At 42.0% G+C, this 15,854-nt stretch overlaps 1 protein-coding gene across 15 annotated transcripts in view; it reads left to right on the top strand.

Moving 5' to 3' along the window:
• caska (calcium/calmodulin-dependent serine protein kinase a) overlaps positions 1-15,854 on the top strand; it is a 540,018-nt gene that overhangs the window by 165,385 nt on the left and 358,779 nt on the right. For 14 of the 15 annotated variants that reach the window (XM_086006664.1, XM_086006668.1, XM_086006674.1 and 11 more), the window contains exon 4: positions 5,953-6,030. The exons of the other annotated variant lie outside the window; for it this stretch is intronic. In XM_086006664.1, coding sequence (XP_085862790.1) covers positions 5,953-6,030 — 78 coding nt within the window. The remainder of the gene's footprint in view (positions 1-5,952; positions 6,031-15,854) is intronic. 15 annotated transcript variants of the gene reach the window in all.

Below are 15,854 nucleotides of genomic sequence, written 5' to 3'. Positions count from 1 at the left end.
CAACCTCACCACTACTGTTTGGGGGTCTGTATACAACTCCCACTAATGTTTTCTGCCCCTTGGTATTTTGCAGCTCTACCCACACAGATTCCACATCGTCCGAGCTAATATCCTTCCTTACTATTGTTAATCTCTTTAACCAGCAACGCTACCCCACCTCCTTTTCCTTTTTGCCTGTCTTTCCTTGAATATTGAATACCCCTGGATGTTGAATTCCCAGCCTTGTTCACCCTGGAGCCATGTCTCCATAATCCCAATTATATCGTATCTGTTTACATCTATTTGGGCAGCTAATGCATCCACCTTATTACGAATGCTCCTCGCATTAAGACACAAAGCCTTCAGGCTTGGTTTTTTTTTAACACTTAGTCCTTTTAGAATTATTTTTTTCTGTGGCCCTGTTTGATTTACACCCTTGATTTCTCTGCCTTCCACTTTTGCTTTTCTCCTTCCTATCTTTTGCTTTTATCCTTGTTTCCCTTTTCTCTGTCTCCCTATACAAGTTCCCAACCCCCTGCCATTTTAGTTTAAACCCTCCCCAACAGCACTAGCAAACACTCCCCCTAGGACATCGGTCCTGGTCCTGCCCAGGTGCAAACCCGTCCAGTTTGTACTAGTCCCACCACCCCCAGAACTGGTTCCAATGTCCCAGGAATTGCTTCATATTTATATTATATTATTTATAATATTTATATGATGTATACTAAATGCTTACACCAGCTACATTTCTTCCATTTATTTATCTCTGTAATCAAATAACCAGCAAAATGAAATGATTGCTACAAACAGTGGAAATGAGAACAAAACAGTTTGCAGCACAGAAGGAGACCATTCAGCATATTGTGTTTGCCAGCTCCTTGCTGGACCAATTCAAAATCCACCCCACTACCCTGCTCTCTCCCCACAGCCCTATATCTTCCTCTGTTTCAAATAGCTGTCCATTTTCCCTTAAAAACAATAGAACTGCCTCTGCTTCAACCACTTCCTATAGCAAACCATTCAATGCTCCAACAATCCTATATTAAATCTGATCTCTGCTGTCTCTGCTCCAATGGAAATAGTTCCAGTATCTTAAGAGTCTCCTCCTAACAATAGTTTTCCAACCCTGACATCCTAATGAATCTACACTATATGCTCTCTATGGCTTTAATGTTTTTTTTATAATGGGTGCACACAGTGCTCTAACTGTGGCTTAACCAATGTTTTGTACAAATTTGTCATTATTTCTTCACTCAAATTATAAAGCCTGAAATGCTGTTGACCTTTTTTATGACTTATTTTATTATATATCTGCACTTGCACTTTCAGGAAATTATATATTTAATGCCCTGTGCCTTTGTTCATCAACACCTTTCAGAATCTTTCCATTAAATATATACTTCTAAAATGTATTAACTCACTCTTCTCCACCTCAAATTGCATTTACCACCAGTCTACCCATTCTACTAACCTATATCCTAAAGTAGTTTTTTTTTAACAGCCCTCGCTGTTTGCCGAATCCTCTACGTTTGGGTTATCAGCAAATTTCGAGATTGTGCTGCCTATGCCAAAGCCCAATATACTGAGAACAATAACTGACCCAATTTTCTCTTATACAGGAATGGTAGCATAATGGTAATGTCACTTGGCTAGTAATCCAGAGGCCTGCACTAATGATCCAGAGATGTGAGTTCAAATCCCACCATGGCAGTTGGGGAATTTAAATTCAGTTAATTAAATAAATCTGGAATCAATTATATAAAAAAAAAAGCTAATAGCAATAATAGTGACCATGAAACTATCTGATTGTTGTAAAAACCCATCTTGTTCACTAATGTCCTTTAGGGAAAGAAATCTGCCGTCCTTACCTGGTCTGGCCTGTAAGTGACTCCAGACCCACAGCAGTGTGGTTGACTCTTAACTGCCCTCTGAAATGGCAAGCTGCTACGAGAAACAATAAGAATGAAACCGGAAGGACCACCCGGCATCGACTTCGTCACCGGCTACGCACACGGCAACAGCACACCTAGCCCAGTCAACCCTGCAAAGTCCTCCTCGCCAACATCTGCGGACTTGTGCCAAAATTGGGAGAGCTGTCCCACAGACTGGTCAAGCAACAGCCTGACATAGTCATACTCACAGAATCATACCATTCAGCCAATGTCCCAGATTCCTCCATCACCATCCCTGGGTATGTCCTATCCCATGGGCAGGACAGACTCACCCGGGGTGGTGGCACAGTGTATACAGTCGGGAAGGAGTGGCCCTGGGAGTCCTCAACATTGACTCCGGACCCATGACGTCTCATGGCTTCAGGTCAAGCATGGGCAAGGAAACCTCTGGCTGATTACCACCTACTGCCCTCCCTCAGCTGATGAATCAGTACTCCTCCATGTTGAACACCACTTGGAAGAAGCACTGAGAGTAGCAAGGGCACAGAATGTACTCTGGATGGGGGACTTTAGCGACCACCAAGAGTGGCTCGGTAGCACCACGACTGACTGAGCCTTGAAGGATATAGCTGCCAATCAGGGCCTGCGACAGGTGATGAGGGGAAACACCTACTTGAACTCGTCCTCACCAATCTACCTGTTGCAGATGCATCTGTCCATGACAGTATTGGTAGTAGTGACCACCGCACAGTCATTGTGGAGACGAAGTCCCGCCTTCACACTGAGGACACCCTCCATCGTGTTGTACGGCACTACCACCGTGCTAAATGGGATAGATTCAGAACAGATCTAGCAGCTCAAAACTGGGCATCCACGAGACGCTGTGGGCTGTTAGCAGCAGCAGAATTGTATTCCACCACAATCTAACATCATGGCCCGACATATCCCTCACTGTACCATTACCATCAAGCCAGGGGACCAACCCTGGTTCAATAAGGAGTGTAAAAGAGCATGCCAGAAGCAGCACCAGGCGTACCTAAAAATGAGGTGCCAACCTGGGGAAGCTGCAACACAGGACTACATGGATGCTAAAAAGCAGAAGCAGCATGCCATAGACAGGGCTACGCAATCCCACAATTAGTGGATCAGATCAAAGCTCTGCAGTCCTGCCACATCCAGTCGTGAATGGTGGTAAACAACTAACGGTAGGTGGAGGCTCCATGAATATCCCTATCCTCAATGATGATGGAGCCCAGCACGTGAGTGCAACCATCTTCAGCCAGAAGTGACGAGTGGATGATCCATCTCTGCCTACTCCTGAGGTCCCCACCATCATAGAAGTCAATCTTCAGCCAATTCAATTCACTCCACGTGATATCAAAAACGGCTGGGCGCACTGGATACAGCAAAGGCTGTGGGCCCAACAACACCCTGGCTGTCGTGTTAAGACTTGTGCTCCAGAACTAGCCGCGCCTCTAGCCAAGCTGTTCCAGTATAGCTACAACACTAGCATCTATCCGACAATATGGAAAACTGCCCAGGTGTGTCCTGTCCACAAAAAGCAGAATAAATCCACTCCGGCCAATTACCGCCCCATCAGTCTACTCTCAATCATCAGCAAAGTGATGGAAGGTGTCATCAACAGTGCTATCAAGTGGCACTTACTCACCAATAACCTGCTCACATGCCCAGTTTGGGTTCCGCCAAGACCACTCTGCTCCCAACCTCATTACAGCCTTAGCCCAAACATTGACAAAGGAGCTGAATTCCAGAGGTGAGGTGAGCGTGACTGCCCTTGATATTAAGGCAGCATTTGACCGTGTGGCGCATCAAGGAGCCCGAGTAAAACTGAAGTCAATGGGAATCGGAGGGGAAAACTCTTCACTGGCTGGAGTCATACCTAGCACAAAGGAAGATGATTGTAGTGGTTGAAGGTCAATCATCACAGCCCCAGGACATCGCTGCAGGAGTTCCTAGGGGCAGTGTCCTAGGCCCAACCATCTTCAGCTGCTTCCTCAATGACCTTCCCTTCAACGCAAGGTCAGAAATGGGGGTGTTCGCTGATGACTACAGTGTTCAGCGCCATTCACAACTCCTCAGATACTGAAGCAGTCCATGCCCACATGCAACAAGACCTGGATGACGTTCAGGCTTGGGCTGATAAGTGGCAGGTAACATTCGCGCCACAGAAGTGCCAGGCAATGACTATTTCCAACAAGCGCGAGTCTAACCACCGCCCCTTGACATTCAACAACATTACCATCGCCGAATCCCCCACCATCAACATCCTGGGGGTCACTATTGACCAGAAACTTAACTGGACCAGCCACATAAATACTGTGGCAACAAAAGCAGGTCAGAGACCAGGTATTCTGCGGCGAGTGTCTCACCACCTGACTCCCCAAAGCCTTTCCACCATCTACAAGGCACAAGTAAGGAGTGTGATGGAATACCCTCCACTTGCCTGGATGAGTGCAGCTCCAACAACACTCGAAGTTCGACACCATCCAGGACAAAGCAGCCCGTTTGATTGGCACCCCATTCACCACCTTAAACATTCACTCCCTCCACCACCGGCGTACCGTGGCTGCAGTGTGTACCATCTACAAGATGCATTGCAGCAACTCGACAAGGCTTATTTGACGGCACCTCCCAAACCCGCGACCTCTACCACCTAGAAGGACAAGGGCAGCAGGCACATGGGAACACCACCACCTCCAAGTTTCCCGCCAAGTGACACACCATCCTGACTTAGAAGTATATCGCCAATCCTTCATCGTCACTGGGTCAAAATCTTGGAACTACCTACCTAAAAGCACTGTGGGATTACCTTCACCACAAGGACTGCAGCGGTTCAAGAAGGCGGCTCATTACCACTTTCTCGAGGGCAATTGGGGATGGGCAATAAATGCTGGCCTTGCCAGCGACGCCCACATCCCATAAACTAATTTTAAAAAAAACATACACCTGGATTTTTGTAACAAGTCCCCTGTGAGACACTCTGAAAATGTATATGCATGACAGCTACTGAATTCTCTATCTACCCAGTCAGGCACTTAATCAAAAAAACTATTAAATTTGTCAAACATGACTTGCCTTTAACAAATTTGTGCTGGATGACCTTAATTAATCCATGTATTTCTAAATACTGTACTCTCTCATTTTATCTCAAATTATTTATGGATCTTAAGAGTTTGCCTGCAAATTCTGGTATGACTTTACCATTATCCAAATGAGGCTCCGAAATGCTGCTATTTATTTAAGAACTTTTTAGTAACACTAAGTACTGTTGTGAATGTACCTTGTAACCAAAAAATATGCAAATTTGTTTAACCTTTTAAGTTTTATGTATTTATTAGCCCTTGCTGTAAGAATCAATACAGATAGATAGAAAAGGTAAAGCGTTGATCACCCATTTTACACAGATATATTTACTTAAATATGGTATTAGAGGAGAACAAACTTATTTACCTGCAGTTAATAATAAAAAAAATTGCTACACAGGAGCCAGTTAAAACACTGGGATCATCTTTTACAACTGTCTTCAGTGGGGATATGTATTCCACGTAACCCTCCCCCATTGCAAAAGCGTAATCTCTAATTCACAGTAACCAATGTTGTAGGAGATCTGCTGGTATTTATTAAAAAACAAACTGAACTATCAAAATATATGCTACCCAAATTAACCTTTGAATTGCCAAATACAACAGAGAGCCATTTTGCAAATTCAATGAATTATTAAAAATTGCTTGCTCCATACAGACTTTTAAAGATTTTAAGAGTTGTGTTTCGGTGATAAAGCAGTTATCACCATAATAGCAGCTTGAGATGATATCTTGAGATGTTAATTCGTGTACATAACTAAAAGTTATTCTGCCAAAAAAAGTGCTAGTTTTGATAGTGTCAGCAATGCCAGTGCAAAATTGTTACACATAATACACAAAGTAAATATTGTGCTTTTTAATCTGCTTACTGGATGGTACGACAAATTTTTAACATTCTTTTATGCAGGTATTTACTTAGACTGGGAAGTTTTCTTGAAATACACGATTAAATTTGTGCTTTCTTTATTTTATTACAGTATGGATGGTGCAGACCTCTGTTTTGAAATTGTGAAAAGGGCAGATGCAGGTTTTGTTTACAGTGAAGCTGTAGCCAGGTATGTACCTGATCATATCTTCCATCAAAATTTTAATCTTTGGGTGGATTCTACAGTTTTGATTCAATTCATTGCTACTAAAATAATGGTGCAACGTGTTGGTGCACCAATGTGTTGTACAACAAAGTGGCAGATTACTGGTTTGTTCTCTTATTTCTTCACCTGTGAGGAAGGGAGGATTTTTCTACGTTGCTGTGCATAGCAAAATCGTAAACCTGTTTATAAAGAATGCAGTTAAGAATTTGCCACGCGTTGTGCAAGAGGAACTCTTCCCCACCAGTTAATTCCAATCACAGAAGGAATCTCCCTGTCAGTGAAGCAAGAGCAGGGGGCAGGCAGTTACCAAGGGAAGGGTGGAAAATGGACTGCATGGGGAGAAGATGCATGAATGAGTCACCTGGATTAGCTATTGTGGACCTCTTGTTGGTTGCTTAAGAATTAGCATTAGAATAGATGACATTGCTTGCCTGTACTCTTTATTGAGGAATGGTATTCTACAGAGAAGGGAATAAATGAAAAGTACAAAGACAATTTTGATAATTCACATGGGGTGTATATTTTTTGTATAAACTTGTAATAGTTACATACTGGCTTCTGACAACTTGGTATGCAATTCAACATCAGTGTTCAGGGTAGCTATAGATGGACACTCTGCTTACGTCATTGTTGCTTAACCATTGAGATGTGAATGCTAAAATCTGGAATAAAGCAAATGCTGTAAATATACAAAAGTCCATTAGCATCTAAGATAAGTTAACATTTCAGATGGAATTTCTGCTAAAAGATTGACTTTTACTCTTGGTCCTTTTTATCTGTTGCTTTTTATTTCTTTTAATTCCATCTCAAACTTGTATAACATGTTTTGATATTTCTTTTGAAGAATAATCCCCACTAAAAAGCCTTTAGAATTATTTCAGCTAAATGTTTGGTACAATTAACAAACACCATCCTCAGACATAGAAAGTAAAGCATTTAATCTCGGGAAACATACTGTATTTCTTGGTATGAATGAAAGGTACTGGTTGTGAGAAAATTTGCACCTTCTGGCATGGATTATGAGTTATACATACTGGAGCTTGAGCGCCACCCCTATTGAAGACAGTTTTAACACAAGTTTTTATTGCCATCACTATTTAAATCTAAATCTACAATTTCTTTTGGGATAAATATAGCAAAATTCACCAGAGAGGGTGAAGGGAGCAGGTGATTGCTCCTAATTGGTCTGAGAACAAACTAAACTCATCATCAACAGTAAGAAATAAAAACAGTCAAAAGGTATAGAATAGCCTTGGATGATGCAATGGGACACATTGAGTAAACAAATGGGGGATGAACAAGGCATCACAGAGGAGTGCTTAAATTGGGCCCTGAATTTCCGATCGGAGGCTTCCTGCGGGCGGATGCCGCCGATCGGAAAAAAGTCTACGAACTTACCTGCTGGTTTCGTAGATCCTGAGGCTTCCGATTCTGGGCCTCGCCTCTTGGAAATGCGTAGAGGCCCACGTATCCCAGGGGCGCATGCGATTCGCAAGCAATGGGCCAGGCAAACCAATCAAAGAAGGGATTCCCCCTTCATACCCTTGACAGGTCCGTACGGACAGAACTGTCAAAAGTATCCATGGGGATCACATTTAAAACATTTAAAAAAAATTATTACATAATTAAAATTAATTAAAATTCCATGTAATTAAATATTTAAGAAAAAAAATGGAAATTAAAAAAAAAAAAAATTTTTTTTTTACAGGGCTAAAAATAAACTTACCTTTTAGAAGAGTAATTTTAATTTATAAATGAGTTATCAAATTTAATTTTTCTATTTTTTAGCACTCTTAAGCTGATAAAAGCAGACTTTACGCCTGTTTTTACCAGGCGTAAGAATTCTATGGCCTTTCAGCAGGCAGAAGTTGTGCAAAAATCGCAATTCTCCACCTGCAGAGGCACTTTTCCCGGGCAGGCGGATGATCTCTCGAATTCTTGACAGATCACAAGTGCCGGGTTTAGCGCATGTGCTTCGCATGCCTGTAACCGGCACTCGCTCGGCCCCTACAGGTGCGTACACACCTCGTATGTACCCGTGGGGGTTGGAAAATCTGGCCCATTGTATTTTGATACTCTTCTGGATGGAAAAACATACACAGGACAACAGCTATGGAAAAACACTTATCCATAGAATTACCTTCTTTACCTCCTGTGTACTTGGGTTGGTATAAAGATTAGAATAATCACTAAATGCATTCGAGTTGCTACGGTAAAAATGAATTCATTCTCATGCACTTAACATAACTTTAGGGTAGACTTATTGCCCAACCAAGGAAAAATTGCTCAGCAAATGCCTGCTCTGGACTCCATATTCTGAAGATATATACATGCCAACACTGGGCTTCAAATTTTGCACACTGTTATGGAAATTACTCTCTAAAGACGACGACTTGGCTTCTGAAACTGGAATTGCAATTTAAATGTTATAAATTTGAGCGGCTCTGCTAGCATAGGTGGCACAGGATCAGTATGTGCCAGGCGGCATATCATCATGTATCTGAAGGGAGAAACTATTAATTTCTTCTATGACCTTGTATTCTTCCTCCAGCTCATGGATTAAAACCTTTGCATCAGCAGTCACTGATGTATTTGCTATTGCTGCTGTCAATTTCAAAATGGTTGCAGAGTGTGCAAACAAATCTTTTGAGTCTTTGACTGGCCCCTATATTCAGCTTGAGATGTCTAGACTTTTGGGGTTAAAAACAGAAAACGTTGGAAATACATGGTGGGTCAACCAGCGTCTGTAAATAGTTGGAGTTTGTTCGTGAATTTTCGTTGCTGATAGTGTCCTGACATATATTAACTTGAGGCAAACTTTCAGACCATCCAGAGCTAGAATTAGTTCTGTTTTCTGATGAATAAAGCCCCCACTATGAAATATGTTCTTAAAAGAATTTGCCATGATGTTGCCAATTATTAAGGATTTAAAAAGTCCTGCAACTGTTTTAACCTTATGCATACAAGGATTGATCTTGGTCTTGGCTTTGTTGCAAGTGTCAGCTTACCCTCCTTTGTGTACTCTTGTTCAGTCAAATTTGGATTACTTACTTGAAGATCTCGAACATTAAGATCCTCTACTATTGAAATGGGTGCAGGAGGATGACAGTTCTGACTTCTGTATTTATATCTCAATATAGCCTGAGTAGTGATCAAATAGTATCACTTGGTTATATCCTTTGCTGAAGCTTCAGGTCATCATTCCATCTTAATCTGTTGGAGTTATCCACATCCATAGGTTTTCTTGGATTTCTCCTTTCACCCCTTTTGTTCTACTTCAAATACAATTTACAGTCATTTTCCTTGCCTGGCCACAGTTCCAGTGACCACCAAGAAAACCCTTTTTATTTTTCAGTTGTATATTTTCTGCACTATTCTAAGAATCTGAAGAATCTTTTACTCTGTCGGATGCAATTCAAGGAAGTCGATACTTAGTGCATAAAGTTATACTGCTAAGTCAATTTATAAATGACTGCATTCAGGTGTACCAATAGAGGATCCAGATTCAATCTATTGTTCGTATGGTCCAAGCTCCGGTGAGGGTAACAGATTTCCACTGCTAGGAGAATATGCAGACTGAAAACTTAATTCAAGAAGCACTCCTGACTCGCTTGATACAGGTTGCAATCACATCCACCTTTGATATCCATATCCTCAACAAAACCTTTACTCTCGCTGAACCCGGTCAATCCCCTGATATGGTCTCCATCTTCGCTCCCTCAAGTCCAAGGGGTGCAGATTTGAGCATATCTGGCTTAGACATTCATCACCAGATTTGGCTGAACCACATCAAGCATGATTGGGTCTTACTTTACTCTACCAAAATCGCCCACTATTCTAAGATCATTCTGGAATGCAAAGATAAATATGGCTTCTTTTCTACACTGCCAGCTGTCTCCTTAAACCCCTCTATCCTGCCCCAGCCTCAGCTCCAACAGGAAGTGCAAGGAGCTCGCAGACTTCTTTGTCACTAAGCTTGAGACCATCCGTTCAGCTGCCTCCGCTGCTTCCCTTCCCCCATCAAGTCACACCTTCCCCAAGCCTCTTCCCTGCCCTAGCCCTTTAGTTTCTCTCCTCTCCGAGCTCACCTTGTCCATGATCCAACTCCTGCTTTCTTGACCTAATTCCTACAAAACTGTTGACTACCCAACTTCTGTTCCTGGCTCCCAAAGCGTCCCTAACCAAGGTTACAAATGAATCTTGTGTGATTGTGACCTTGGTGCTTTATGATGCAACATCGCCTGCCACCACTCCTGCTTAGCCCAACAGCTGCTGAAACCTTCATCTAATTCTGTAATCTCCATGCTCGACTAGTCCCATGCTCTCCTGATCAGCCTTCCATCCTCCACCCTCTGTAAGCATCAGCTTATTCAAAACTCTGCTGCTCATATGCTATCCCACACTTGTTCCTATTCACCTATTACCCCTGTGTTGGCTCTCAGCTCCCCCCCCCCCCCCCCCCCAACGAGTCAAATTTAGAATTGACATCCTTGTGTTTAAATCCCTTCATGGCCTCACCCCTCTCTATCTCTTCCCCTCTCTAACCTCCTCCAGCCCTACAACCCCCACCTCCCCAAACTCTCCATTCCTCTGATTCTTGCCTTTTGTCCATTTCCACCCACCTCCATCTCTCCATTGGCAGTTGTGTATTCAGCTTTCCAGATCCCATGCTCTAGTATTTGTTCCCTAAATCACTCTGGCTTTTCCAACTTGTTTTGCTTCTTTAAGACCCTCCTTTATAACCCAGCTCTTTGATCAAGCTTTTGGTCACCCTTCCTAATATCTCCCCATTTGGCTCAGTGTCCATTTTTATTTGATTACACCTCTGTGGGGCACCTTGGGACGATTTTCCTAAGTTCAGAGTGCGAAATAAATGCAAGTTGTTGGCATTGCAGAAGGCATTTTGCTGAGTAGGCATACATGGTTGCGTATGCTTTCTGAAGTGAAACTGTTATTGTTCCTTTATCAGAAACTGGAGAAACATTGGAATATTTGGAATGACCACCAAGGGACAGACAACAGTGAAAGCACCAGTTTACTAACCCTCTAAGGAAATACAAATTCCTTTTATGGTCCAAAGAGTCACTTAGACTCCAGCATCTAAGCTGGCCAAGACAAAACAAAAAAGATAGCATTGTCATCGCCGAGTTCCCCACCATCAACATCCTGGGGGTCACCATTGACCAAAAACTGAACTGGACCAGCCACATAAATGCCGTGGCTACTAGAGCAGGTCAGAAGCTGGGTATTCTGCAGTGAGTGGCTCAGCTTCTGACTCCTCAAAGCCTCTCTACTACCAACAAAGCACAAGTCAGGAGTGCGATGTTATACTCTCCACTTGCCTGGGTGGGTGCAGCTCCAACAACACTTAAGAAGCTCGGCACTATCCAGGACAAAGCAGTCAGCTTGATCAGCATCCCATCCACTGGCTTAAACATCCACTCCCAAAACCATCAGCGTACCGTGGCTGCAGTGTGCCCTATGTACAGGATGCGCTGCAGCAACTCACCAAGGCTTCTTCGGTAACACCTTCCAAACATGCGACCTCCATCGCCTAAAAAGGCAAGGGCAGCAGGTGCATTGGAAAAAAAATCATTTCCAGGTTCCTCTCTGAGTCGCACACCATCCTGACTTAGACCTATATTGTTGTTCATTCATTGTCGCTGGGTCAAAATCCTGGAATACCCTACCTAACAGCATTGTGGGAGCACCTTCACCACACAGACTGCAGCAGTTATAGAAGAAGGCTCACCAGGACCACCTCAAGGCCAACTAGGAATGGGCAACAAACACTGGCGTTGCCACCGACATCCCGAGAAGCCTGCCATCTTTACCCCGTCTGACTCCAGTCCCACACCAACGTGGTTGACTCTGAACTGCCCTCTGAAGTGGCCTAACAAACCACTCCATTACATCAAACCATTATTTTCAGCGGTTCAAGAAGATGGGCAGTTATGCCAACGAGGCCCACATCCTGAGAATTAATTTTATAAAAAGAAGCCTGAACCTGCTGGAATCTTTCCTGTAGCACATCTGGTGGGATGGAATATTGATGCGTCATATCCTGAGATTTAGAGAAAAAACAGACATTCAAAAGTATTATTGATTGAAAGGAATAGTTTTTGTTGTTCATAGAATTGTCTTACAAGATGGCACCAGTATTGAAAATAGTAGTTTTACTACTATTCCAAGTTACAGACTAGATTAGACTGAAGAAATTAAAGGTTCTTGCTGCTGGTATATGTAACTTTCGAAATGACTGAAGATTGTTGGTGCATCTTGTAGAGTGATGCATTTTACTGATGGGATAAGCTGAGATTGATGAGTGCAATTTATACAAACCAACCCTAAAATATGTGTTCTATATTTGTGCTTTCACATACGCCTACCAAAAGTGCTTGAAACCAAAGTGCAGGTATGTGTAAGAGCATTATAACATTACGGCATACTCTTGTGTTCTCTTGGCTGAGATGTTAAACCGAGGCCCTGTCTGCGCTCTCAGGTGGACGTAAAAGATCCCATGACACTATTTCGAAGAAGAGCAGGGGAGTTATCCCCAGTGTCCTGGCTAATATTTATCCCTCAACCAACATCACTAAATCAGATTGCTGTGTGTGGGAGCTTGCTGTGTGTAAATTGGCTGCCATGTTTCCTACATTACAACAGTGACTGCACTTCAAAAAAAAAAAAAAAAAAAAAAATAGTGCTTCATTGGCTGTGTAGCGCTTCGGGACATCCAGTGGTCATAAAAGGTGCGATATAAATGCAAGTTTGTCTTTATTTCTTTCTTTCTCTCTCTCTCTCTCACACTCACTCACACCCCAGGTGCTAAATCCTGGTGTTCCTTCAAAAAAAACTTCGCCTCTCGACTATAGTGAGCTTGACCTTTCAGTGCTGGTTTGCATCATGTGCCACTATATTAGAACATGGAGGTCACATACAATCTCTGAAATAACTCAAATGTTAAGTCCCATACAAGGTCAATTTGCTATTTGCCTCAACTGTCTCTGAGCATTTTTCTCAGACTAGGTATTCAACTCAAGTTTGGATTAATTAGAAAATATTGCTTGATTTTATAGTTTTCCCTGACCACCTCCTCTGTACATTTCAGAATTTTAAACACACTTTCTCCCTAACCCCTCCTATGAATTTCCTTTTCATCCATTCTGGTTGTACTTTCCTGTTTAGTCCTCAACTTGTTTCATTGCCTCTGCAATGTAAAAAATAAAAAAAAATCCTTCTGAACACTCCCATTTTCTCTCCACGTTGTTCCCTTTAAATAATCATTCCCATTTTATTCCTTACATAGAGGACTTCATCCCCTTAAAGTCTGCTCTTCTGAAATCTGACTCCTTAATAGTTTTTATTATCTTTAGTTTGGCTCAGTGGTAGCATTTTCACCTGAGGCTGAAAGTTGTGTATTCGAGCGCCACGCCAGGATTTGAGCACGTGATCTAGGGTGAGACTTTAATGCAGTATTGAGGAAGTTTTAGGAGATTCTGTCTTTTGATTGAAATGTTAGAGGCCCTGCCTGCATGTCTATTCAAGTGGACATAAGCAATCGCATAGCGCTATAGTCTACTCTTAATTTGAATTGTCTGTAAAATTGAATTGAAGATGTGCAGAAAGAACAGCTCCTGTGCTGATTTGTTTAAATTACTTAATTCAATTTACTGGATATTTCAAAGGTTTTAAAGCAAAATAAATGACTGAATTAACAAGGGTAGACATTATTTTCCATGGTGTCCTGGCTAACAATCCCTCAACCAACACCACCAAAACAGATTCAATGGTCAATTATCTCACTTGCTGTTTGTTGGACCTTGCTATTCCCAAATTAGCTGCAGCATTTGCCTTCCAAAATAGTAATTCATTGCCTGTGAAGGCCTTTGGGATATCCTAGGTGCTATGAAAATGCAAGCTATTTTCTTTCTACCACTTCAACCTTCTCATTTAAAAACTTTGACTAATAGACTCTAAATGTTCTTTTACATTTATGTATATAGTAAATAAGAGTTGTCCAAACACAGTGGAACACCACTCACCATACCTTTGCAGGCAGAGAAACTTCCCTTTACCCCTCTACTTTGTTTTCTGGCCTCAACCATCTCTCTCCGTGTGGCTACATTTCTCTTAACCAGTGCCATTGTATTTGCTGTAAGTCTCTTTTATGGAACCTCACCAAATAAGAACATAAGAATTAGAAGTAGGAGTAGACCATACAACCCCTCGAGTCTGCTCCACCATTCATTGAGATCATGGCTGATCTTCAAACTCAACTCGACTTTCCTGCCCGATCTCCAGTTTCCTAGAGTCCAAAAATCTATCTCCGCTTTGATTATACTCAACGATTCAGCATCCACAGCTCTTTGTGGTAGAGAATTCCAAATATTCGCAACCCTCTGAGTGAAGAAATTCATCCTCGTCTCAGTCTTAAATGGCTGACCCCTTATCCTGAGACTATGGCCCCAATTCTGGACTCTCCAGCCAGGAGAAACAACCTCTCAGCATCTACCCTGTCAAACCCCCTCAGAATTTTGTATGTTTCAATGAGATCACCTCTCATTCTTCTAAATTCCAGAGAGTTTGCTTTTGAAAATCCATATAAACTACATTCCCTAAATTTATTTCATCTATCTTCAGTTATTTCTTCAAAGAATTTTATAAGGTTGGTCAAGCACGATCTTCCTTTTCTAAATCCGTGCTGACTAGCCCTGATTAGTTCTTGTTTCTCTGAGTGCTTAATAATTTCATCCTGTATTATAGATTCAAGGAGCCTACTTATTCTTGTGCCCCATTTCATAGGTTATTTCAGAGTAGTGAGTAGTGTGGATAGACCTGGGAACAGGTGATCCTTCCTCTCTGGCCTGGAGGTTGTTTAGCATGGAGAGGAAAATACCCTTTTGCATTTAAAAATAAAACCTTTTCTGCCCCTCCCCATCCCCAGCAACACTGGGATCAGTATATATATCCTAATAAAGGACACCAGGTGAATTTTAACTCCTTCACCACAACTCCCTATTGAAGAATCATCTGGATGTTTTCTGTTCCTGCTTAGAAAGTGTTAGATGCCTCATTTTGACTCACTGGATGGTCTTACATAAACCTGTTTGGATTATATTAACCTTTACACTACCAATCCCCTATTTGGAAGCACATAATGCTACTAAATATATGAATTAACTCCTCTTTGGCAAATCATCAAAAAGAAGCCAGAGCATAAAGTCATGAATTGTTTATTCAGAGCTGCTTATCAAAATCAGCAATGTTTAAGTATTAAAATTATTTAGTAGATATGGTTAATTGATGGAATTAATGATGGAAGTTAGAAAGACAGTTCAGCTTTGTCACAATAATTCAGCATTAATTGCTGAGGTGATAAGTTGATATTAATGTCAGTGTCGAACATTGATGTAAATTGGTGATATTACTTTATGATTAAACTCCTTGTATAGCTGACATTAACAGCATTAAAAAGAAAGTCTATTAGACATACTAAAAATCTAATGAGTTCAGTTTATTACTGATATGCTCGCAGCTTTAGCAGTGATTTCAGGAACTTGTACCGCATCCTTCTGAGTTGGAGTAGTGGAGTTGATTGCCTCACCTTCCTATGGCATGGTGGTATTGGCCTTCTGGAACATCAGAGTGCTGAACCTTCATCTGTAGATGTGATATCCATTCCCTCCTGGATCCTTTGCTCCTGAGTAGAGCTGCCATGCATGCGTTCTCTCACGTCCGCTCGCACCCTCTCCCGCTCTGTGTCTGTCTCTCGCTTTCTCTCTCTG

Source organism: Somniosus microcephalus, chromosome 14, assembly GCF_052327205.1.
Source record: "Somniosus microcephalus isolate GS21.2 chromosome 14, FLI_Smic_1.0, whole genome shotgun sequence".
Lineage (NCBI taxonomy): Eukaryota > Metazoa > Chordata > Chondrichthyes > Squaliformes > Somniosidae > Somniosus > Somniosus microcephalus.
This window is presented reverse-complemented; position numbering and strand designations above follow the sequence as displayed.